Source organism: Ictidomys tridecemlineatus, chromosome 15 (assembly GCF_052094955.1).
Source record: "Ictidomys tridecemlineatus isolate mIctTri1 chromosome 15, mIctTri1.hap1, whole genome shotgun sequence".
NCBI classification, from domain to species: Eukaryota; Metazoa; Chordata; class Mammalia; order Rodentia; family Sciuridae; genus Ictidomys; species Ictidomys tridecemlineatus.
The window spans coordinates 56,740,787-56,766,380 of NC_135491.1; the positions used below are offsets into that span (position 1 = coordinate 56,740,787).

The following is a 25,594-nucleotide window of genomic DNA, read 5'->3' on the forward strand; positions in this document are numbered from 1 at the left end:
AGTTAAAAAGAAAGAAAAAAAATAAAAAGCAAAATTTTACATTGAGAAAGGAAGTACTAACTCTAAGCAGAGCAAGATTTACAAATAGCATCAGGATCTTTAATTAGTATCCTAACAATTAGGAAAGATTTTTACCCCTTTGATTGATTTTAGAGGCAACTGTAAACATGGAGTAAGTCCATCTAGGGAGGAGGGGCCACACACAACTGTGCGGATGAAGGTGGAGGAGTGTTCTAAAGGCTGAGGATGTCTGTCCCAGGTAACCCTCCTCCAGGAGTTGGTCCATAATGAAGTTCAACTTGAATAAGGAAATAAAGCTGAGAAAAATAATTGGAAATGCAATTTCTCTCCCCAAAGAGAAACCTGGATTATTGCAATAGGAAAGTGACTGTAGGCTGACTCCCGGGCGTTGGCCCAGTGTGCTGCAAACACGTGAGCCAGTATCTAAACACAGAGCCATGGGAGATGGTGGGTTCTCCTAGGGGGGCCCTGCAGGGAGGGTGGGGCAACCCCACATCCACACACACACCAGCCAGGGAATGACCAAGTGCTGCTGCTTGGGGCTCATTGGGCTGCCATGGGATCTTGATGTGGGGAGCACCCCGGGTGGTGGAGATGCCCAGGAGATTCATGCCAAGGTCTCCAAACTCCCCTCTGCATGACAAGCCGGCATTCAGAATGCGCCCCAGGCCTGGAATTGTGCTGCCCACTCATTCACCTTTCCAGTCCTTAGCAATAAACCTGAGACAGGTATGGGACATACCACTTGTGGCTCACGCAGAGGGCACCCTGAAGGCCTGTGGCTTACCACCATGAGGTCACCCGTCGTCCCGGGGTGACCGGGGATGGCTTTGCTTTTTACTCGTTGTTTTGGCTTAACTGTTAATACTACCTACTTTCATTCTAAAAAGCGTTCTGATGAGAACCATAAATACCCCAAACGCAGGGACTCACAACCAACACACCCTTGTCACCTTGCAGTTCTGCAGGGGTGGTGTCTGCCGTGGTTGACACGGGGCTAAAACCCAGGTGTCTGCAGAGCTACATTAGTTTCTGGCCACTCCAGGGGAGAATCCCCTTCCCACCTTCCCAGCCCACGGGGACTGCCCACCTCTCGGCTGGTGGCCTTCCTCCGTCTCCACAGCCCACTGCTCTGATCTCCTTGTCCTCTTTCTTCTCAAGGACCTTGAGGGCCACCCAGAAAATCCAAGTCCTTCTTTCTCTTTTAGGGTCAATTGATCTGCAACCCTATTCCTCTTTATCAGGTAAACGAACATATCTGCAGGTTCCAGGGATGAGGGATAAAGATCTTGGAGCAGGAGGGGGCGTCATGGTGCCCACCACATCTCCTGGGAGGCAAGGGAACCGAGCTGAAGTCAGGTCCTGACTCCAGTCCAGGGCAATTTCAGTGATCACGAAGCTGTGCTGGTGAGGGAGACTTGTTGCATATTTGTGGAATTCTAGGAGGTGGGCAAGAGTGAGGATCACAGAAACTCAATAAGAATACCTATTAGTACTTTTAAAAATTGTTTAAATTTGTTCTTTTTGGATATACATGACAGTAGAGTGTATTTTGACATGTTATACGTACATAGAATAAGCATAATTTGTTCCAATTAGGATTCCATTATTGTGGTTGTATATGATGTGGAGTTACCCTGGTTGTAGGATAGGAAAGATATGTCTGATTCACTCTGCTGTCCTGCCTGTTCCTCTCCCTTCCCATCATTCCATCTCTCTAGTCCAATGAACTTCTGTTCTTCCCCTTGCTTGTTGTGGGTTAGCATCCACATATCAGAGAGAAAATTCTGCCTTTAGTTTTTGAGGACTGACTTATTTCACTCAGCAGGACATCCTCCAGTTTTCTCTATTTACTGGAAAATGCCATAATTTCATTCTTCTTTATGGTTGAGTAGTATTCTATTGTGTATATATATCACATTTTCTTTATTCATTCATCTGTTGTAGGGTACCTACGTTGGTTCTATAGCTTGGTCATTGTGAATCAATCTGCTATATTGAATTGGATACGTCACTGTACTATGCTGATTTTAAGTCCTTTGGTTTTAATCCAAAGAGTGGGATAACTTGGTCAAATGGTGGTTCCATTCCAGGTTTTCCAAGGAGTCTCCATATTGCAGTTCCATCAAAATGTATAAGTAAACCTTTTCCCCACATCCTTGCCCACATTTATTGTTACTTGTATTCTTGGTAATTGCCTTCTAGGTCAAGGGTAAGATGGAATCTCAATGTAGTTTTTATTTGCATTTCTCTAATTTCTAGAGATGTTGACCATATTTTTCATAAACTTTTTGACCATTCATATTTCTTCTTCTGTGAAGTGCCTGTTCAGTTCCTTTGCCCATTTATTGACTGGTTTTTTGTTTGATTGTTTTTTGGTGTTAAGTTTTTTGAGTTCTTTTTATATCCTGGCGATTCATACTCTGAGGTGCTGGTGGTAAAGATTTTCAAGGCTTTTTCTATGAAGAACATCACTTTAATTTTAATGGGAATTGCATTATTCAAAGCACTGATTGTTAAACACTGCGAAAGGCTGCTCCTGCCCTCTAGTTGCCTGTGATCTGATGGGACCATGAGTGTGCTCTCAACTAATATCGAACATACATGTTTCTACCAAAACCGAAATGCATAAACTGAAGTTAAATATGTAAGACTCGGGTACAAAAGAGTGGGCAGGTGAAGCATCACCTTGATGATGAGTTAGGACTAGTTTTGTCATTTTCTTATCACAACAACTATTGTACCTTTGGTGGAAAATGTAGTTTTTAGAAATCTTACAACCCCTCTCAACCCTCAGGGATCACGTGTTGGGCGCAAACGGTATACATGGTTTACAAAAATCCTGTGAGCTCACTTCCAGGGCGTTTCACATCACTGAGCTGTGGGCACCTCTGAGGTTCTGGAGATCTGCTTCCCAGCCACTTTGCAGGAGGGTTTTATCAGGTTAATGTCACAGCACCTCCCCGTCAACGGGTCTCGTCTCCCCCTCATCTGGGGGCAAACACTGGCGTCTTAGCTTTGCATGACTTCCAAGGTAGAATGTCATCAAACACACGGTTACTTTGCACTCACAGTCACGCCTAATCAGGAATGCCCCGTGGTTAGGCGGTGTGTATCTCCAGCTGCCCACAGTGAACTTGCCGAGGACCACAGTTCTAGCGTTACAAATGTGCTCTCTTACAAGATATTCGAAAGGAAAGGAATGAGTGCCACTCTTGTTTATAACTGGTAGACTGGCTCAAGTGGAAGTTCCTAAGAGGTGTTCCAGAGATGGCATAAATGGCAGCATCTGTGCTGGAAAGCCTTTTAGTGCCTCAGGAGGCAACGTGGATGGAAAACACTGACTTGGGTGGCAGACATCATCTCCATCTCCAAAGGAGAAGCCGGTTCTCCCCAGGTTAGAGTGTGTCTGATTCGAGCTCTTCGTTCTCCGGGATCTGAGGACTGCGGCAGAGACGTGTGCGTGATGTGGCCACATGCACTCCTCTGACGCCCGGATGTTCAACCATGTCATCTCAAAACAGCAGTTTAGACTGTGTGTGATTTGTTACTCCATTTAAATATTTTGCCCAAAGAAAAACTATCAGAGTCGAGAAAGGTCATGGAAGTGCTTCCTAAATTGTTTTTCTTCAAAATGGCTCACGAGTCCATCTGTTGTTTCTGTGCTTTGCTCCCGACTCCACTGATCCAGGCTTGTCCTCTGCGACGTGGGTCATCCCAGGTCATGAAAACTAATTTTGAAGAGCAAGATCCTCCCTTTTGGCCTTCACTCAAAAGAAAGCCTTGTAGCACATTTTGTTTTTCATCGTGTCACTCCTTTGGGTATGATCACAGCATCCAATTCTGTTGGATTAACTCGTGCCTTTTGTGGTGGGAGATGAGAGGACGAGCCAGATGACAGGGCGAGATGTTTACCCTCCATGGTGGAGCGGAAGGGCAGGGCGCCTGTGCGAGCTTTGTAATCTGGTTCATTCTGTTCCTGTTTTTGAAAGGCGTCTTTGTTGATGCCGTGTGCACGCAGCCAATCTGTTGTCATGGTGCATTAATTGGCTTGAAGAGTCATCCGCTTGCATGTCGTGAATTGATGGTTCACGTCTCCAGTGGAGACATCCCCACTCGTCCCCCCCAGCGTGGACAGGAGGATGAGGGCACCCAGCGCTGGAGTGGCTGTTCAGCAGACCCTTCCCAGTTCAGGAGTGGAGCTGCCTCTCCTCTAACCCCACACACAAGACTCAACAGGCCAGGATGCTGCCCCGCCCCCCAGGAGTGGGGCACAACCTCGTGCACTACCAACATTTCCACTCTAGGATGAATGCTTTGCTCTGAAGAGATGCACCCCATGTCTCCCTGCTACTCCATCTATTCATGTGGTCATCTGAGAGTCATGTTCTTAAGGACAGCTCTGATTTTCTTTCCACAAAGTCTGACCTCCCAGGGGGGCACACGGACGGAGCCGGGCGGCTCCCGTGATGTTTCTCAGCCTGTTTGTGGCAGGCTGCTGCCCAACACGCGAGGCTCATGGGGTGTTCTTGTGCGTTTCCATGCGCACGAATAAAAACACCCAAGCTCTCCAGACTCCTAAATTCATGCATAATTTTGCACTGGATGAGGCAAGTTTAAAAAATGGCCATCAATAAGCAGCACAGCTATTCACAACATAATTAGTAAAGAAAGCACAACTAAAATCATCAGGGGGGGCCATGTGGCTGCAGCGAGGGAAACGTGGAGTTTGGAGTCAGGGATAAGCCTGCATCCTGCCTGATGGGCCCTGGGACCCTTCTTGCTGACCTTTTTTTTTTTTTTTTTTTGCATCAAGAATTTCTCTAGGTCGCATGGAGCCCACAGTATTGAATGCTCATAGATTAAATGCCAAATAAACGTTAATTCGCTTCTTTTAAAAAGTCATCAGTTTGATGCACTTTGATGGTGTTCACCTCCGGAGGTTTGTTGGTCAATTAAGACTACTGAGTCGACTGGCCCAGTAGGGGCCACTCAGCCCCCTGTGCCGAGATGCAGAGAAGGGACAGATGCCCACAGCTGAGGCCAGAACTTCTTACTGCATTCTCTTAAAGAGATATCGCTTCTTCAGAAGAGAGCTTTGTGCCAGCAGCATCACATGAAGTGCGTGTGGTGTACCACCCCAGGGACTAGGGGGTCAGTGATGTGCAGGGACATCCACCAAACCCTGCCTTCCTGGGGCCAGATGCTGTTAACGTAATCATCACCCCAGTGAGTACTGGCCCCATATCATGGAAAGGGCTGTAGGGTTCTGGGGCTGCAGGAGTACACACCAGGGGCTCCCCAGCTGCTGCAGGGGAGGGCGAGCTCTGTCGTGTTGGGGCTGGGTCTGAAGGACGAGCAGGGCTCCAGTGGGAAGCCCGTGTGCAGCAGGAGGGCTGTGTGTGACAGAAGCTATGCTGGGAGGGACGTCGTGAGCTGGGGATCTGCAGGGGCCAGTGTAGCCCAACAGTAAGGCACGGTCGGGTCCTCTTGTGATATGGAATGGCTTGGGCACATGGCTGGAACCAGATTATAGAAGGATTTATCAAATGAAAGGCATTCGCTATTTATCCTAAGAGGGACAATAAGCCACCTTCAATGTGGTACCACCCCTGGAACCACATTTCTAAACACAAATTTAAAAAACAACCGTGTTTGCCCTGTAAGGAACAGAGTGCTTTGGGAGGTGACTGGTGCAGCACAGGTGTCCTACCACATCTTCTGGGTGGCCAGGGCAGGAAGGGCCTGCCGGCTGACGACGAGGCCAGGCTGAGAGCAGGCCTGGGCTGAAGACAGGACGAGTCCTGCATGTCCACTGTGGTCCCTGGAGAAGCCACCCTCTGGGCCACATTTAGAGCCAATGGTCAATGCACAGTGCCTGGGTCTTGCTCTCTAGTTTCTCAGAAAGCCTCACCACCAATAGTGGCTTTGAAGAATATTTTGACGAAATTACTTTACAAGGTAAAAGAGTTCTACTAGCTCCAGAAAAGTCAAGCCTGGCCTCTTGAACACTGGGAGCAAGAGCTGGCTGGGAATCCAGCACAGGCTCGCATCAGGCGCTTCCCTGGCTCATTCCCCGAATAGCACGGGACTCCTGAGGCCCTGGGAAGGCTGCACGGATGACTGACAGGAGGGCTCCTGGGGACTGTGCCCTGCAGAGCCCGTCCCCAACACCAGGAGGATGGGGTACCAGGCCCCTGAGCACAGCCCAGCATGCCTCCCAGGCCTCCCGGAGCTCCATGCTCAGGATATGGGACGTGCCAGCATTCCCTGGCACCAGGCCCAGCTGCTGCCACCTCCCATGTGCACCACCTTTTCCAGAGTGCAGCAGGAAAGCCCTGCCACAGGCCCACCAAGTGCTGATTCAGAAGACACCTGAGGAGCCAGCTCTGTCACGGCCCTCGGGTCCCCGTGGAGAGGCTCCATGAGTGGCACAGGCAGGGCTGGCCCTCCCCATGGAGAAAATGCCGCTGCAGTTAGGTACAGAAGTCCCACCCAGGCTAAGGCCACCGGGGCCCAGGCCTGGGCACCGTCCCCGTGAGCTGCCCATCCGCGCCTCTCCATCTGGCCCTAGGTCGGCAGCATGGTGCTCGCCATTCTGCTCGGCAGCTTCTTGGAACAAATGCGTGTCATGTGCTCATCATGCAGAGGGGACACTGCAAGGTGGGAAACCTGACGTGTGTGTGCCCACCTCTGCGTGTGTGGGGCGTGTGTGTCTGTATCTGCATGCGTGTGTTTCCATGCAGGTCTCTGTGTGTGTCTGTGAGGGGAAAACAGGATCCTTCGCAGACCAGGGGCAGCCGCACCACCTGGCCTGTGCGCTGGACGTGGCCACGTGGACAGTTGTCCCCAGCTGTGGTTTCTTGAGCACCCCCGTCTGGCTCCATGGGGACGTTTTTCTGTGTCACACCTCGCACTCCCGGGCAGGGCAGCCGCTGAGAGGAGGAGCAGGAGGCCTCGGGTCCGAGGTGGAGGCTGGCTTCCGCGTCTCCTGGGCTCCTCTCACAGGGGACTCCGAGAAGTGGCCTCAGGAAGCCGACTCTGCATTCTGGCTTTGAGAGCCTTTCTTCCTGCTTTGTTTCTGAGCCTCAAACGTGGCCACCAGAATCCATCCTGGGAGTCCCAGGAGACAAATGCTGTTCTAGAAGTTTCAACCTGTGGACTTGTGAGTCTGGGTACGTGAGTTAGGAAGAGAAAGGGAAATGAGCGCCAGCAACACTTATTTTCTGATACTGGAAGTGCCCTCTGGGACTCAGAGTCCCGCTGCAGAAAGTGCGGCCTTGGCCAAAGAGGGTGTGGCCTTCACCTGGGCACAGTCAGGAGAACCCAGGCAGAGCCAGAGCTCCCACAGGAGGGGCACGGCATGTCCTGGGCTCACCAAGGCACCTTCCTGCATCCCCCAGGCATCAGCGTCACTAATGTGCCTTTGCAAAAGGAGAAGGGCTCTCAATCAGCCACCAGCACTTCCTGCTAGAGGTTCCCTCCTCCCTACACAATCCTCTGTTAGGAACAAGCATGATGGACTTGGCCCTCACCTTGGCCTTCCTTGGCAGATCACAGGAAGAAAGCTAGCCTTCCTCACTGGGCTCGCAGCTTCCAGTGCAAAGAATCCGGACTGGGGCTGAGGCTCGACTCACCCCATTTAGAGTTGAGTGGAGCCCTCCTTTTTGGGCTTAATTTTATATCACACCCTGTCCTCAGAACACCAAGTCTGTTTCTGCCCCGGGGCCTTTGCACTTGCTACTTCTGCCATCTGGGCCTCTTTCTATTCATTTTTGTGTGGATGTCTCCACTGTTTTCTTGACGCTAGAGTCTCAGCTGAAATGTTCCTTGGCAATAAGCTTTTCTCAACCATTTTATCACTCACACATCCTCCTACACACAGTTGCTCAAGCACACAGATGTGCTCCCTCGGGGTTGTCTCCTGTGGTAGCCACTAGCTGCATGCAGCTGTTGAGGCCTTGAAGCATGCCTCTTTTGGAGAACTGAGTTTTTAAAAATGTTGGTTTAAGTTAAATAGCCACACGTGGCAAGTAGCTATAGTGAGGCTGGTGGAGCCGCAGGAGACAGACCTGCTTCATCACCCTTGTTGCTAATGAAATCACCTTGCTCACATGTTCTGTCTGTTTCTCACCCACCTCTCCACACCAGGAACCTTTTTTATTAACGTCGTATCCTAGCCTCAGCACAGCACTGCAAGTCCTCAAAGATTTCTTGTTATTTTTGAAATGAGGAAATGTGGGGCTGGGGTTGTGGCTCAGCAGCTGAGCGCTCGCCTAGCACATGTAAGGTGTGGGGTTCTATCCTCAGCACCACATAAAAATAAATAAAAAAAGATATTGTGTCCAACTACAGCATATATATATATATATATATATATATATATATATATATATATATATAATTTTTTTAAATGAGGAAATGCCAGTTAGGAGTAGTTGGCTGTTTTTTTGACATGATCCCAAATTCTTGGCTTCTGTTTATTTTTGTAAAAAAAGGAAAAAAAACAACCAACCCTGACAGTCAAACTCTGGCTCATTTTGTGACATAAAATACTGGCAGGTTGTCTACTTACATAATGGGTTTTCTGAAACTCAGCCTGAAATTCTGTGCTCTTCCTACTCAGCCCTATCTCCTTGTTGTTGTCTATTTGTCTTCCCGTTATGTTGGCAAGGGTCTGGGGTCGGCCCCTCCCAGTTTTAATATACCCGTTCACTTGGCAATGTGATCCTGATTCTCAGTCCCTCCTGTGGTTTATGACACTGGCCAAATCCTAAAGAATGTGGAAGCTCAGGGCTCAGATACAAAATATTTGTTATCTTTAGACAAAGGATTTTTGGTCAAATTAAAGTCGAATCCTTGGCTATTTTGAGAGAACAAAAAGCCATAACTTTGTTATAGCATGAAATTACCCCCAAAGCTTTGTTGTGATTGATTTTTTGTTTTCATTATTCTCATAATAGCTCTCAAAAAAACATAAAAATGTAAAATTCCTTCTCTGTAAGATCTCCTTTGGGTTCAGATGTTAGAAGGCTCTGCCGATTTATTTATTTTTTTAATAAGGTAACTTTACATTATTTTATCTGCTCCAGAAATCAAGATGGTGTGTGTGCATGGGTGTGCATGTATGTGAGTGTGTGTGAATTTGCTGATGAGAGTAAAGATGAAATCATGCTAAAGAAACAACGAAGAAGACAATTCCCTCCCCACTCACCTGATTTCCCTGCTCACACCAAACCTGTCCTCTTTGTGCACCCTGTTTGTACCAGGTACGCGCCGTTCTGTGCATTACTCAGTGCTCTAAGGAATCAACACAGCTTAATTATTTTTTCCTGATAGCTACAGTCTATCACGTTGCCACACCGACGTGAATTCAGCTCGTCCCCTTCCACTGGACATTTACCTGGTGGCCAGTGGGCTTTTATTAGAAATAACACTGCAGCAAATATTTCCCTCCAAACAGTGCCACTCAGATAGGACCAGGAGTCATAGCAACATGGAACAAAGCGCCCCAGTCCTCCGTGGTTTTGTTGAATTTTGTGGCGCTACTTTCTGAAGGGCTATGATACCACCAGGTGGGGGACGGCTGCACTGATTTGTCTCCACCGTTCTTCTCTTTCATTTCTGAGTTTGGGATAATTTGACTTTAGCATTGATCTTAGCAGTGGCAACTATAGCCCCAGCTAGTGCTCTTGTGAAGTCTTCTGTCCCGGGCCTTACTATAGCCCCAGCTAGTGCTCTTGTGAAGTCTTCTGTCCCAGGCCTTACATGAGGTGCTTAGACATATCGTTACGGTGGTTGACCCTGGACCCGGAGGTGGCCTTGCAAGGTCAAACTGGAATCCCCGGATTAACATTTGCTGGCTTCTGAAACCTACCCAAAAGTGGCCATGGGGTCACTGTGAGGACTGAGTGAGTGACTAGGGCCACCTGCCCACAGCTGCTTGTTATGACTCTAATGGTGTTTCTGTTGGCCCGTTTGATGGATGAGGAAACTGACAGCTGAGGGTCTTGCTCAAGGTCACAGAGGGCGCCCTCTTGTGCTGGGATCCAAAATGCAGACCCTTTCCCCAGAGTTCTGACTGCAAATGCCTTTTTTGTCACTGAAACACTGCTGCCTGCCACCTTTGCCGGGAACAGCACTCATCCAAGAAGGGTGGCTGTTCTTGCCAAATGCAGCGAAGGCAGAACTGAGCACAGAAGATGGGAACACGAAGCCCCCGTGGTTCTCAGGGGGTGCCATGGCGTAATTCCTTGCTTCTAACCCAGCGCAGCTGGGTCTGGGTGCTGCCTTCCTGGGGATCCGAAGGCGGCTCTCTATGGAAGTGCCTCATGGGCCTGGGGAATCCCAGGACCTGGTGAAAGCCCGCAGGGCAGGAATCTCGAGGTCCCACTCGGGGCCCTGCAGATCCTGGCTTTCCGGCACGAGCCACGTCTTCTAAACCACTGCCTGGCGTGCATTTCTCCTGAACGTCAGCGTAAACACTCAAGCTCATCCCTTAATGTGCTCCGTTCATAAATGCTTAGTCAAATACTTTTATTAGCATAACATTCCTTTTAAGAATAATGATGTTGGAAAAACAAAAACAGTGTAAGCACATTTTCTCAGCTAGGGCTGATTGTGAGTTGTTTTTTTTTTAACACTCTTCGCATATTTGATGAATTAATTGTAATTTCCCAGGGGACTCTAACAGGAGCTGATCTCTGCCTTCTGTGCTGAGATGTTTGGTTTCTATTCCACTCCCAGTGCCTGTCCATTGAGACCAAAGTTTGAATATGGCCACGGGCTCATAACCTTGCAGACATAGCCTACTTTCCCTGGGGAACCAGATTTCGGTCTTCATAACGAGTTAAGGCCTTATTTCTCCCCCTTTCTCTTTGCCCAACAGCTGTTCGTGGAGACGACGGATGTCAACGGCAAAACCCTGGAAGGGCCCGTGCCCCTGGAAATCATCGTGATCGATCAGAATGACAACAGGCCAACCTTCCGGGAAGGCCCCTACATCGGCCACGTCATGGAGGGCTCGCCCACAGGTACGTGGGGCTGCCTTGCGTCAGCGTGACCGCTTGGACAGTGGCACTCTGTGGCATTCGGGGACTCCAGACACTGTTGTCCTGCTGTCCTAACTCGGGGGCAGGCACCAGCATGGACCCAGCACTTCCCTGGGTGGAAGGCGGCCCGAAATGATGAGGCTGTGAGCTATAAAGTGTCTTCCCTTTCCCTGCGGGGGTCCTCTGGGATGGCCACCTCCAAGTCTCTGATGCTCAGCTGGTGTTGAGCACGTGTGATATCCGGCCACCTGTGTCAGGGCGGGTAGGGCTCAGCGCTGTGATACGGTGAGGCCAGGGAACTGTTCTTTCTTTTCATTGTCGCCTTTTAATGAGAACAATATGGTGAAGCAGGTAGGACTCCTTTCCCTCTCCTTAGAGATGTGCGCAGAGGAAGCTTGGCTCAGTTAGAGGCCCAGAGGCAAGCGCGTGCCTGGTGTTATTGAGTCGCTCGGGTAGCAGGAAGCTCCCTGCGATCGCGTCCCAGGTCCCCCCTCCTGGGGAGGCTTTGGAAGTTAGAGCTCCCTTTCCTGGCCCAGAACATACTAATTAAAGCACCGTGGGGCCGACAGCAGAAGCCACTCCCGCGTCCGGTGCTAGAGGAAGGAAGAACAAAGGAGGAAAATCCTTATTAGGCTGGACTTTGATTTCGAGCTTTAAGATACGCTTGAGTGAAAGGCACTTTTATGAAAAGGACCACTGTCTCCGGGCCCAAGATTATGCCCAAACCATAGGCGACAGAGTCAGGGCAGTGGGGGCCCGAGGACTGCTTGGCCGGTTTTTTTCCCTCGCTGCTAAACTGATGGGATGTATCAGTGACATGTAGATGTGGAGGCTCAGGAAGCGTTGCCATGGCAACCTGCCCAGACTGCCAGGTGAATAATTGTATGCAAGGTGCCTGAAGCCTCCCTTGGGCTTCTGGGAGCTGGGTCTCTGGCACCTCATCAGAGCCCCCAAGGGCAGGAGCGACCCTCTCCCTCCCCCTGTGCTCTGTGTGCAGAGGGTGTTTGGGGGTGTGGAGCAGAGGAGGGACAACAGCCCCCCCAGAGGCAGAGCTGCGGGGAGGGCAGATCAGATGCCGTCAGGGCAGACAGGCTGCGCGCTGCTCTTGACGGAGAGAGGGCTTCAGTGACAGAGCCCCTGGAATTTGGGTTGGATGTTTACAGAAATCTGCTTAACAAGCTGGTGTGCAGAACAAGCTGGGAGAAGCAATGCGGACAGCTATTAAAGAGGCCAGGGTGGGAGTGGAGCCGGAGGATTCCGGGTTTCTGTCTGCGGTCCCCTGGGCCTTGTAGCTGGGGCTCTGGAACGTGCATGTGCAGGAAAGGTGTTCTCACCGAGAGTGCCAGAGGCTGCATCCTGGGCGCTGTGAGCACGCACGGCTTTGTGCGTTCTGCGTGGGTGATTAGATGACGGCCAACTCCCCCCCCCACCCCCCCAACCCCGTCCTTCTTAAGTTTTAGGAAAGAGCATCAGATTGTTTCATATACATGTCATATTTTTGAAGAAAAATAGAATCTTTAAAGCACACTGGATTTCTTAAAGCACAGAGCCATCCGTTAGGGGTAGAGCCATCTTCAGGAACATGGGGACGCAAGAGCTTTGATTTGTGATTGGTATTATCCCATAAAGCCACGGCCGGGCTCGGGCATCCGTGTAAAGTAGCTGCCGCTGACGAGGCGTAGCTTGGCCTGGTTTTCTCTCTTCAGGATCCCTGGGTTTATCTCCAGAGGAGGCATCGGAATGGAGTGGGCCACATTCAGGTCATGAATGTGGAAATTTTATAGAAAGCTTTTGGAGGAAAACCACTCGGATTACTTCGCACCCTGTAGGAGAGCTTCAGGAGGGACGGCCGTGGACTCCGTGACACAGAGCAAACCTGGGAGAGCCGGGAGCAGGCCCTTTCCTGGCCCTCCCCAGCCCAGACCAACCTATGCCAACCGTGGCAGGCCATCAGAAGGGCCGCCTCTCGCAGTTCCACAGCACCCTGCTCATCTGTGGCTTTTAGAATCCTGCGTGTCGGGAGTGTGGAGCACACACGTTTACAGAAAGGATGCTGAACGTGGAGAGCCCCGAGACTTCTCCAGACCACAAGTAGGAGCTGGGGGAGGACCTCGATATTCTGTCTGGCCTTCCCTGGTCACATGCTCTTGCACCTGTCCCACACACTTCATGATGAAAATGGCCCTGGGACTGTCGATGCCCGGAATTAGACCTTGCTGGGTGCCAGGGGCTTTTGATCCACTTCCCCCACCAGCCGGGCCTTACTGAGAGATGGACACCCCCATCTCCATCTTACAGATAAGAACACTGAACCTCACAGAGGTTTGGAAACGTGCCCACACTGGGCAGCTGATGGAGGAGAGGGAATCGGTGTCCGTGTCTCTGGCTCGGGGCACGAGCTCTTTAAACCATGTTCTGTGTTGGAGCTGGCCGCCGCCTCTCCAAGGTCAGGATGAGGGAGAGAGAATGGGGTAGATGCGCTCATCTGGCTGACAGGCAGCTGCCAATCTGCCTCCCTTCTGTGGTGAAGTTCTGGCCATGTGTGCGCGGCTGTCCTGCTCAGAGCCTGCTCCAGGTCTGAGCATAATGGACCACGTCTGTCCCTGTTGCCTGGCCTCTGGGGTCCTTCTCCAGCTCCCTGGCTGGCATCATGGGCTCTTTGCCGGCCTGGCTTGTAGGGGAGGGTATCATGCAGCTCTGCTGGATCAGCTGGTTCATATCCTGACAGGAAATGGCCAGCACTTCTGCCCAATCACCAGGCTCACCAAATCCACACAGTACAAGGCCAGCTGCTGCCCATCTCCAGAGCACATAGGATAGACCCGAGGCCCTAATCATGGCCCACAGCACTCTCCTGAGCCCACAGACCCATGACTAGCTGCACGGGGTGTGGTCACACAGCCTCACAAAGCCTCAGTCCAGAAGGACCCTGCTTTCCTGATGCCCTGTTGTCACCATCTTGAAACCTTTAACCTTTGTGGCACGTGGGGCTCCACGTCTTTGTTCTGCACTGGGCCCAGCACTGGGTCAGCCACTCTGCTCAGCTTCTAAGCGAGGCAAGACCTCGGGCCAGTTTCTGGACCTCTGGAAGCCTCAGCTGCCCTGTCTGTATGAGGGGGTGGACGCACTAGTGTCCGCCTTGGAGACTGAGGGAGGATCAAGCGAGACAGTGCCTCACCCAGAGCTTAGAGCGTAATAAATGTGCAGGCAACGCTGGTGTGTTGCTAATCCTGCGATTCTTCTTTTCATCCTGACAGTGTACCCTTCAGCACAGGTAAAGCCAAGGGACACACAGTTAGTGTGAAGGCGAATTCATCTCCCACAAACAGGCATCATTTCCATGTCCCCATGTACCCGAATGCCATCAGCGCTGATCCATCACGGAGGAAGGTCACCCGTATTTATCTGTACGTGCAGACAGGAGACCGTTCCCAGCAGCTCCGTGCGAAACTCCAGGGTGTTATTTGGGGGAATCACTCCTGCATGAAGGCAGATCAACAGGAAATAATGGTCTTTGAACTTAGCGGATCACGAGCTGCTCCTTTCACGGCGTCACGAGGCATTGATTTATGGGGCCCGAGCCAGACTCTGGGGGCTCCACAGCCAGAACTCTGGGGGAGACGGCTGTTTTCTGAACATCCAAGGCATTGCAGGACATGGTGAGCATGGGAGGAGGAGGACAGGGCCCTGGGACCTCTGGAGGCACAGTGCCAAGGCCCCTGGAGCCTGTCAGCACCAACTTACAGGTGTTCCTGCCAGTGGCCTTCTGGGCACCTCTGTGAGGGGCTACCCATGAGGAACAAAAGGCAGCTGGGCTTCCTCCAGAAGAGACCCCGTGCAGGTGTGCGGCTCACCAGAGAGGTGCAGGGGCACCAGGGGACAACAGGCCAGCGGTTGCAGGTGCGACATTAAGGTGGCTAGCAGAGTAGACTTCCCAGCTTGAGCCCTGGGGAGCTCTGGGGATGGGACATCAAGCACACACAGCAGAGTTGTCCCAGCCAAGGAGTCAGCGCTGGGATGCCCGTCCCCCAGCCTGAGGAGGAGACACCGGGTAGGAACCATGCCCAGCAGCACCTCAGCCTCGGCCATGCACAGGGCAAACTGGGAGCTGGGGCTCCAGGGGCCCTTGTAGCAAGATACGGCCTGGGGCCATGGGCTTGGCCTGGGCTCTGCCTCCTGCCCTGCCCCAGCCACTTTGGAGGCCACCAGGGGAACTGGGAGACTGTATCCCTGCCCCAGGCAGGGGGAGCAGCTCTGAGGGCTGTCGGGGAGACAGGCAATGCGGGGACTCTCTTGGTCTCCACCCCCTGACTGAGAAAGGCCACGGTGGTGTTTATCCTGCCCGCCCTCGGGGGCACTCTGAGCACCCCTCTGTGCCGCTCCCTGGGCCGAGGGCACCCAGCCCCTCCTGTATTCATGCCATGCAGGGAGATGGGCGCCACAGCTAGGTCACAGCCAGCCTGGCTGCTTATCCCAGCAGGGACGGAACCTGGGCTTACGGGAAGGCCCTCTCTGGAGAGGTGGCGTGAGGGCAGGACGGGCATTTGTCCTTTATTGTTCCCGGGATGACCTGGGTCTCTCCTCCTGGGGACACAAATCACCTTAATCCTTAATCAAGTCCCACCAGGCAGGCGGGAGGGGAGTGGCCCATCCAGTGGCCCCGCAGAGAGGCTGCCTGGGGGCTCCGCCTGCCTGGCAGCTGCTATTTCCCAGGGTGGCTTGGCGCCTGTCTCAGGGCAGCAGCGTCTCGGCTTGCTGGGTTGGCCTGGCACTAAGGTCCTTTCACGGTTGCCTCTTCCCATGGGACGCAGCTCTCAGGCCACCTACGGTCAAGCCTGTCTTCACTGATATTTTCAGAAACTTAAAACGTCTTTCCTTCTGGCTGTCCCAGCAGATCCCAGGGCTTCTGGAACGTTGGGTGTGCAGCCATGTTGCTTGATTTCTAAGAATTAAAACATTTTTTTTAAATGCAAGGTTTTTTTTTTTTAGCTTTTTAAAGTGAAAAAAAAAAAGAAGAAGTACAATCATACCACATTTCACCAGAGATGGTGGCCCTCGGGAGACCCTGCAGATGCCCGGGCATCTCTGCCCAGGGAGAGGCAGGTCCGCAGCTTTCCTGCACCTGCCATTCTGCAAGGCACTCTGCACCACGGGTCCCAGGGAAGCTTTTGTTAATCAACGAACATTGAGCTGCATCGCCATCGCCAACAGCTAGTGTCCAGCTCCGCCATCTGCCAGTCATCCAGTCCCCTGTGGACCAAAGATGCTCTCGCTTTCAATCAGTTCTGCAGGGAGCAGAATCCCTTCCCTGTCTGGTGACAATTTACTTAGTATGAATTCATGTAAGTGGGACTGAGGACGGAGGATGTGCCTTTGCAGTTTGATTTGGATTTGAGTGATGCTTGTGATTCTCTTCTCTTTCCCATAGTCCCCTGTGACCCTAAGTTGACTACACATCCCTGGGGCTGGAGGTGGGTTGGGGACACCACTTTGCTTCCTGACTGGCCCTCCGCTCCACCATGAGGTTTTATTCCCAGGCCAGGCTGTGTGCCAGTGTCACTCTGGTAGACCTTTGCATTCTAGGGGCACTGGGGGACAAGGCCCGCGGGATCACATCATTTGCTTCCCTATCAAAGAAGACGTTGGGCAGCTCCGTGCATTAGTCTTAGGAGGTGCTCAGAGGTGGGCAGGAAGCCTCCTTCCTCCCCTCTTCACTTGGGAGAGGATTTGTGGCCTCAAACATTTGAAAATAAGCTGTAAATTCAATTAACTCCATTAAAACAACAGTTCAAAGTGGAGACAGGGTAAAGCAGCTTCCGTAGCTTCAGAAAGCGACTGATCTTTCCACAACCTTTTCAAAGAATAACTCTGACGGGAATGTCTAGTCCAAATGGAAATCGGGTGGCAGTGAGCATACAGAGTAGACGCCCCGAGCTGTGGCAGCAGAGCACCCGGGCTGTCCCGGGAAGCGCCCCATGCCCGAGCGTCCCCTCTCTGCAGCACGGGGAGCTCCGTGCTGCGGCTGAGGGTGAACAGCAGGTCCACGAGGCGTCGAGCGCTGCAGGTTCAGGGACAGCTTTATCTCCATAAGCTCCTTATCACCATTTCGTTCGAGGAATTCCTTCACGTGGTCCCTGGGCAGCTGCTACCAGCTGGGTCACCTTCTAGGTGCTGGGATGGGGGCGACCAAGGCCCTCCAGGACTCTGTTCCCAGCACAGCTATGGTGTGTGGCAAGGAGGAGAGAATCTGCTAAATGAACCAAGGTAATTTAGATCCTTTGGGTCAGAGAGAGCCAGGGGAGGTGACAGAATGAAGGCGAGGTCAGGGAGGGGCCCCGCTGAGCCCAGTGGCCTGGGAGCCCAGGAGGCAGGGCCTGCAGAAGTGCTGCAGGTAGGGTACCAGAATGTGCCAAGGTCTGGGGGCAGGAGTGGCCGAGGAGGGGGCAGGCATGAGGCCATGTGGCTGGGAAACGTAGGAGCAAGCCCAGGAGAGTGCCCGGAGGCAGGCAGGGCAGGGTTTCTGCGCAAAAGCCAACAGATGAGTCCCTGGGCCAGGTCTGGCCCCTGCCTGTGTCTAAAATCAGGTGGTATTGGACCGGCCCTGCCCACCCCCACACACTGACCGTGTCTGTTTCCCTGTGATGCTGTCGCGACTGGGTGCCTGGGACCGAGACTGTACCTTCCACGGAGCCCAAACTAGGCACTCTCTGATGCTTCGCACAAAAGTCCACAGCCTGGTTTCCAGGCCTGCAGGTTGGGGTCATGTTGTCCCCTAGGGAGGCCTGGGGGAGGTTTAAGCAGGAGAGTGGTCACATCTGACCCCACTGGTACAAGAAAACGTGTGCCGCTCGGTGGAGAAGGAAAGGAGGGTGACAGGGCCATTTCAGCCTTCGAAGCCAAAGATGACCGTGACCTGGACCAGACTGGCATCGGGAGTGGCGAGAAGAGGTCACACATGGTTTTGGTGGCGAGCCCACCCTGAGTGGGGCTGCTGGACGTCGGCTGGTTCTCTGTGTTGGTTGCTGTCCAGGCCTTATTCAGCCCTAATAGGCTTCCCACTCCCACGTGGGCTGCGGGGAGAGGAAAGCAGTGACCTCAGCCACCAGCTCGCGGGCAGGGACCCCGTGGTTTGCTGTCACCCCTGGATTTCAGCCTTCTGCAGTCCCAGGCCCATGATAAATACATTCCATGAGCAAATAGTCGTGAGCGTCAGAAATTCTGAATCTCTGCAAACTCCCTTTTTATTCCTTTTTTAAATGTTTGTCTTTATTGGCAGTTTGCTCATTTCTTCAACAAATATCTCCAGAGGGCCCACTAGGCGCCAGACAGGCTGCGCCTGGGAAGGGGCCGCTACACATAGCTCACAGGCCAGCAGGAGGCCAGCTGATGAGCGTGTCCTGTACTTGGTGGTCACTGGGGCCCAGGAGGAAGTCAGCCAGCTCTCAGGAGCCCCGATAGGAGTGGTGAGGTACCTGCCAGGGAGTAGAACTGGTGGCCTCCAGGAGATTCTGCAACTGTTGAACAGATGCTCAGGGAGGTTAGGTTACTTCCCCAAGGTCACACTGGGTGACGCTCAGGTTTAAACTCAGTCCCAGGTGACGACTCCTCCTGTGCGCTTCCATTTCCTCCTGTCTGCAGCCTCCACTGCCCTTCCTCCAACCCCATGGTGGTGTTAGGGTCATGCCCGTGCTGCCCCAAGGCCTAGAAGGCATCTGCCCTCTGGGAGAGCACAGGAAGCCCCTCGCAAAAGGCCTGGGGACGGCCCCACTCAGAGTGCCCAAGCTTAATAGGAGCCCCATGTAGTCACCCACGCCCGAGGAAAGGGACCGTGGCCGCCCCAAGCGCAGCAACAACGGGCTTTGTCACTCGCCCCTCAGCCTCTCCACTGGGGCAGGGCTCCTCCCCCTCGGCACCGCTGACATTTTGAGCCTTCTATGGGAGTTGGGATGATACGGAGTGGAAACGATGCCACAGAGCAATGTTACTGAAGCCTCATTTGTGCACAAATTTAGGGACGATCTGTTTTAAGCACTTGTCAAGAATGACATTGCAAGGTGGCTGGCAGGGCACACCTGTGTGCACACTTCAGCCGCTCGCTCGTCTTATTTATGCTTTAACGAGATATTCACACACTGGGCCACTCTCCATTGAATTATTTCCATGCATGATTCATAGCTCTCGGTGTATTCACAGAATTGTGCAACAGCACCACAGTCGATTCCAGAATCTTCCTATCATGCCGGAACACAGCCCTGCAGCCTTAGCAATTGGTCCTCGCTTCCCCGTCCTCGCCGGTCCTGCCACACCGCAAGTCCACTTCCTGTCGCTGGACACTTGCCCGTCTGGGCATTTCGTGCATCACACGAGAGGTGGCCTTGTGTGTCAGGCTTCCTTCGCCAGGTGGAATGTTCCGGGTTCCCCCTTCCTATGTAACACACCTGAACTTCACCCTTCTCTTTCCAGAGTCAAGGTTCATTTCTACACCAATCTCACCTGGAGGAGGTGCCGGTGTGCCGGCGTGGTCAGGAGCAGCCGTGCTCGGTGCCAGTTGGGATGACGGGGCTGTGAGACCCCGTGCACAGAGCGCGCCTGCGCCAGGCCCTGCTGCCAGGAGGGGAGCCACTGCTTGCTGGAGAGGCGGAGCTGAGTGTCTCTGAGATGATGTTTCATAAAACCCGTTTCCACTCAAGGGCAGCCCAGGGAAGGCCGCCGAGGCTCAGGTCAGCCCTCCGCAATCCCCACCAGGCACCTACCCTCAGGTGCCAAGGCCTGGGCCTCGCTCTGCACCAGCCATTTCTGCTGCGGCAGTGAGGGTCAGCACCCGGGCCTCGGGACAGGACGCGGCTGAGGCTCCCGGCCAAGCCCTCGCCTGCCTTCTGCGGGAGGCGAGGAGGGAAAGGTAGGGGCTTCCCCACCAGGTCTCTGCACCGAGGAGCCATGTCACACAGATGTCTCTGCAACCTCAACAGCCATCAGGCTGGCCTCAGAGTGAGGGACCCCCAGATGGGCACTTCCCAACCCGCCACCATCCCCTCCTGCCAGCTCTGCTTTTGGTTTCAGGACAAGGAAACGCAGACAGTCAGAAGGGGGCGCCAGAGAGTCTGGGGCCCTGACCTCCTGCCCCATTTCCTTCCCCCACCCTGCACTCCCTCCATCCCACAGGGTAGGCCTGGGTGTTTCATTGCTGGGGAAGGTGCACAGGACAGCGGCAGGCCAAGCCAGCTCCAGGGCAGGCCTGTGCAGGGGGCTCCTCCTGGCCGGGAGGGTCAACCACACTGGTCCAGAGTGCAGCTCAGAGGGCAAGGTCAAGCTGCATGTTAAGAAGGGCAAACGTCACGGAAGAGAACATGCTAGATCTAGGGAGACGTGACCAGGGCCTGGAGACTGAGCGTGCCTATGAAGCTTCCCTCCCCTGGAGTGCTGCTGCTGTGGCAGGTCACGGCCTGAGCCTGGGTGACCCCGGGGTCCTTGTATGTCCAGCACTGGGAAGTGGGTGGCTGCTCTCGTGCTTCAGTGACTTGACAGGTGGCACTTCTGCGAGTCGGTGGACATTCCCCTGTCTCACCAGTCACAGGATCCAACATCAAACCTGTGTCTGTGTTCAGGGAAGGAGAAAGGGGAGGGCGACGTCGGGGTGCTCCTTAGCCATGCAGGCCCTTACCCTGCGTCCTCAGGTCTGTCATTAACGACCCCAAGCAGACCTCAGCTTGTGACTACCTCAGCTAAGGGAGAAACCACGCTTGAAGCAGTATTACACAAGTGTGTACGTGTGTGGGGGGACAGAGGGCTTCTAAAGCAGTTGACTCTCATGACCACGGAGGCTAAGAAGTCCAAGGTCTGCAGGCAGCAAGCCAGAGGCCCGAGAGAGCTGCTGTGTACTTCCTGTCTAGGCCCAAGGCCGAGAACCAGAGTTCAAAGCATCATTTCCAACCCTAACGCTGGTGGGCTCTAGGCCTGAGAAGAGCTGAGGTTTGGGTTCTAGCCCATGGACCAGAAAGAACAGCCTTCCAGCTCCGCATGGGTGGGCGGGCGCTCACTCAACCTTCCTGCTCTACACGGGCCTTTGACTGATTGGACGAGGCCCACCCACATTAAGGAGGGGAATTTGCTTTATTCCATATAGATCAATTGTTAATATCACCCAGGAATGCCCCCGGAGACACACCCCAAATAGCATTGCTGAATATCTAGGCTCCTCAGAGCCCAGTCAAGTTGGTGTGTGAAGCTGATCACACTGTTGTGGACACAATCCTGGCCCCGTGATCTCCCTTCCCTGCTATTACCCCTGTGGTAGGTCACCTCACATGGCAAGAGAGACTGCCAATGTAATTAAGGCCATTCGTCAGCCTCAGATTGGGAGGTGATTCACGTGCCGCTCTCAGAAGCACAGAGGGAACACAGGTGCGTGCCCAGCCATGCAGGTGAAGTCCTCCTTTTCATGTCCGCCCAACACTCTGTCCCTCGATGGACCGCCCCCCATCCTCCCCCTCCCGGCCACCCCAGCTCTGGGAGCCACCACCTCTGCTTCTGTGAGGTCAACAGGGTTGGACTCCACACATACGTGACCTCGCGCCGAGTGTTTTTCCCGCTTGGTTTGTTTCCCGTAGCATCACGTCCTCCAAGTCCACCCACGCTGTCACAAATGACAGGATTCCTGAGATGATGGATGGGCTCATTAGCTGGATTTAATCGTGCCACATTGTTTACATGCATCCAAGCGTCACGTGGCATCCCGTAAATGAACACAGTTAGGATCCACCAACCAGGAAAACAGCCAAACAGAAATCAGCAAAGGAAGAGGGCAGGAGAGCGGGAGAGAGGAGGGGAAGGGGTTCAGGGGTCTCACATCCCGAGGGGCTGCAGAGGGGTCAGCCTGTCAGAGGCAGAGACGGAGGGCCACCTGCATAGTGAGAGCGCAAAGGGAGCGCTCTGCCACTCCTGAATGAGCCCCTGGGGGTGCTCCACAGTCTCCATCAGGACCTCTGTTCCCCGCCGCCCTGATGCTGGCCTTCTGAGTCCCGGAGCAGGAAGCCACCATGAGCCGCGCTGAGCCCAGGCCTCTGACTCACAGACACTCGCTGTCCCCAGCCCTAAGTTTGTGGCAATTTACAACAACAACAATAGAAAACTAATACGGCATGTGGTTGTGTTGTCTTGTCTACACACCAGCCACGAGTAACCCGCGCTATACAACCAAAAATCAGGAGTAAATAAGAGCAAGGACTCATAACTGTCGACAACTAGCGGAAGTTCAATTTTAAGTCAGTCACCCACCTGTGATTTTCAAGCAGTCCCATGCCGGCACCGTCCCCCAGAGCCTCAGGAGCCGTCTTGGGACACGTCTGTCAACGCAGGCTGGCGAAGCTCTCCTCACAGATACTTTAGATTTTCAGGTGAACAGGGTGCCCAGCTGGGCTGAGAGCCCCGTGGACAGCCCCAGACCCATTCAGCTTCCAGAAGTCTCCTGCCATGGCCACGGTCCACCTGGTTTCCAGGGTAGATGCCTGTCACAGACGGGGCAGTGCCAAGTGAAAATGACACAGCAGGACACGGCGCCTGCTCGGGGACAAAGCACCACCGTCATTGGCACAGGTCACAGAAGCCCCAACCTGGCCCCTTAGCCATTAGCCGGTGGCAGCTGCACAGCTTCTCAGTGTCCCTGGACAGTGTCCTGCCACAGGCATGTAGAGTACCTCCCTGGGTGCATCTGTTTTAGAATGTCACGCCCCTGGCCACCTCCAGGATCCCTGGGTGTCTGGAATCTGGAGCCCAGGGGCAGCTTGGTACTCAGCACCCCTGCACCCCCGACAAGAGACGCCTTGGTTCAGTACGTCTCCATGCAGACTGTGTGGCCCACGTTTGGACACAGGCAAGCTTGACCCCTGGAGCTTCTCTCCACAGCCTGACCACGGCACACCCCACACTGCGTGGCACGGTCTTCAGAGCGAAGGACAATTCAGTGTGTATGTCACAGTCCTGCAGCACCCCACCTCAGCGGGGGTGCACAGTCACCTCCAGTGAAATCCTGTCACAGTGGCCATGGCTCCTGCCCCCCGACCCCACCTGAGCCTCCCTGGGGCAGGTCTGTTGGGACTCTCCTGCAGCACAGCCCCCCCCCTTCTCCTTCTGCGATGATGTCCTGGGGCGCATCGCGCTGCCGCATCTGTCCTGACGTTGTTTGTTGGTGTGGCTCAACAAGATCTATGGAGCAGATTTCCCTTGGATTTTTCGTTATTTGACTGCACTCACCCACTCACACGGGGATGGGTGGGGGTCCTCACCGCTGTTTTTCGAGTGTGAACAGTGCTGTGAACATTCGGGGTGAGTTAGGGTCCGGCCTGTTTTCATTTCTCCTGAGTGCTACCTGGGAATTGGCTCTCTGGCCCCTGAAGTAACTCGGCGATAACCATTGAGAAACCTCCAGACAATGATCCAAGGCAGGTGCACGTTTCCTTTCCTGTGAGGGGTGCACGAGGTCCCTATCCATCCAGCCTCCGGGGCATCCTCATCCTACTTAAGTACAGCCGCCTCACTGTGAGGAAGTCAGGGCACCGTGTGGCGTGGACTGGCTTTTCTTTTCCAAGATCCTTCGTCTATTCTGAAGGGCATTGATGGGATGGGGTCGTCACCACAATTCATTTCCGTATGAATCGTAAAATCAACTTGTCAAGTTCTGTGGAAACTAACAGAAGGTTAAGTGGGATTTCGACTGGCATTGTGTCGGGCGGAGCTTGGATCAATTCAAAGAGCTTGGCTCTTCTACCAATATTGGGACTTCTAGTCCATGAACATAGGATGCCTTTCCGTGGCTCACATCCTGAATATTCCTCACCAATGCCTCGTGATTCTCAACAAGTCTTGCCTGTTATATTCCTAAGTATTTCACTTTTTGATTCTATTATAAATTGAATCATACCTAGTTTCATTTTGTATCATTCATTGTCATTAAATAGAGATACAATTGATTTTGCCTATTGATCTGGTGCTCTGCAAACTCGTGGAAATGCTCTTTTAATATGGACCTTACTATGCTTATTTTATAAGCTCAGCAATTAGTCTCATCACAATGGCCTGAGCCTCACATGTCCTGTTTCCTGTACCTTCATAATTCCACACACGCCCGTGAGACAAATATGAAGCGGATGTGTTGTGTGTTTAATGTATTATTGTCCCAAATCCTCATTCTGTTAGTTTTCCTTTCCTACATGGTAACTAACTGTGGAGAAAATCAGATTGCTTGTTTTAAGGCAGCATTCAGGATGTGTCTTCACTCCTCAGCTCTTTTATCTGAGCCACCCCAAACATTCCCAATTGTCTTTTTTCTTAAACATTTGAAAATTGACTCTCTTTCTGATGGTGGTGTATCTTCCCAGTAAAAAGGCTGCTGTGCCTTCCTGAAGGTACCTTCCACTGTACGCACACGGGTCCAGACCTGCCTCCCCTTTCAGCGTGACCAGATCCCTGCTCATCTTGGTGCCTCTCCTGTCCATCACAGACACCTTCTCTAAGGTCACTTTCTGTGACCCACACCAACAGCCTTTCTCTAGGAACAATAGCCATCGCCAAACTGTAACTCTTGGGTTTATTTGTTGCACACACAAAATATCCATCCTGTAGCCAAAGTCAAGGTGAAACGTGAGCTCAACCACACACTCCCCTAGACCCCTACCCTGCAGGTGTCCTTGAACTCCACCTTGAGAAAGAGCCGAGACCCTCAGAAATGACCTCCCAGACTTAGCGCCCTCCTGTTCTCTGCATGCCCAGCCTCTCTTGCCTCTCCCCTACCTTGCTTTTAGAACTCCTGAATCATCAGCTCCATCCTCTCCATGTCGCCCGTTAGCTGAGCCTGTAATTCTGCACCCCGACCCTCGGGGCCCTTCTCTTTCAGCCATCACCCTCCTGTCCCTGCGTCTTTAGTTTCACCATCCACCACTTCTTTCCCACACCAGTGGTCCCTGTCCTCCCACCGCCCTCTTGTCCTCGTCTTGTCCTCCCATTGGCCTGCTGTGCCCCTTCGTCTCTCCTGACCTGGGAGCCTTATCTGCAAGAGCAGTCTCTTAACATAAGCCGCGTGTGCGCCCGCTGACATCAAGACCATCCAAGGTGGCCCAGCAATGACCTTTTGCTACTGTAATCTATTTATTTTGATACATAACTAAGAAAGGCTACAATATTCTTCCCATGATTATGACCATATCATTTCTTAGAACTAGGGTAGAGTTTTAAAGTCAATGTAAAATACACTGATAATAAATACACGGTGACACTGGACTTTCGTATAGATTGCTGACATTCAGGCCAGAAAACAAAGTAGGCATAAGCAGGCGTCTCCCAGCCCTGCTCGGCTCGCTGCTGCAGTGCCCAGGAGGACTGGAGGGCAGAAGGCCCTGTCTGTGGTCCAGACCCACCTGTGTGGGTGTCTAGGGCACCTTTGCTTGTGATGGTTGGATGCACCTTTGTCGCTGTGGGCTACACACACCGCTCACTCATTTCCACTTCTGCGACAGGCTTGGATGGGAAGT

General features: G+C 52.9%; 1 protein-coding gene across 1 annotated transcript in view; it reads left to right on the forward strand.

Annotated features, from left to right (window-relative positions):
• Positions 1-25,594, forward strand: part of Cdh13 (cadherin 13) — an 854,075-nt gene that overhangs the window by 554,839 nt on the left and 273,642 nt on the right. The window contains exon 6 of the mRNA XM_078032736.1: positions 10,910-11,054. Within this exon, the coding sequence (XP_077888862.1) occupies positions 10,910-11,054 (145 nt within the window). The remainder of the gene's footprint in view (positions 1-10,909; positions 11,055-25,594) is intronic.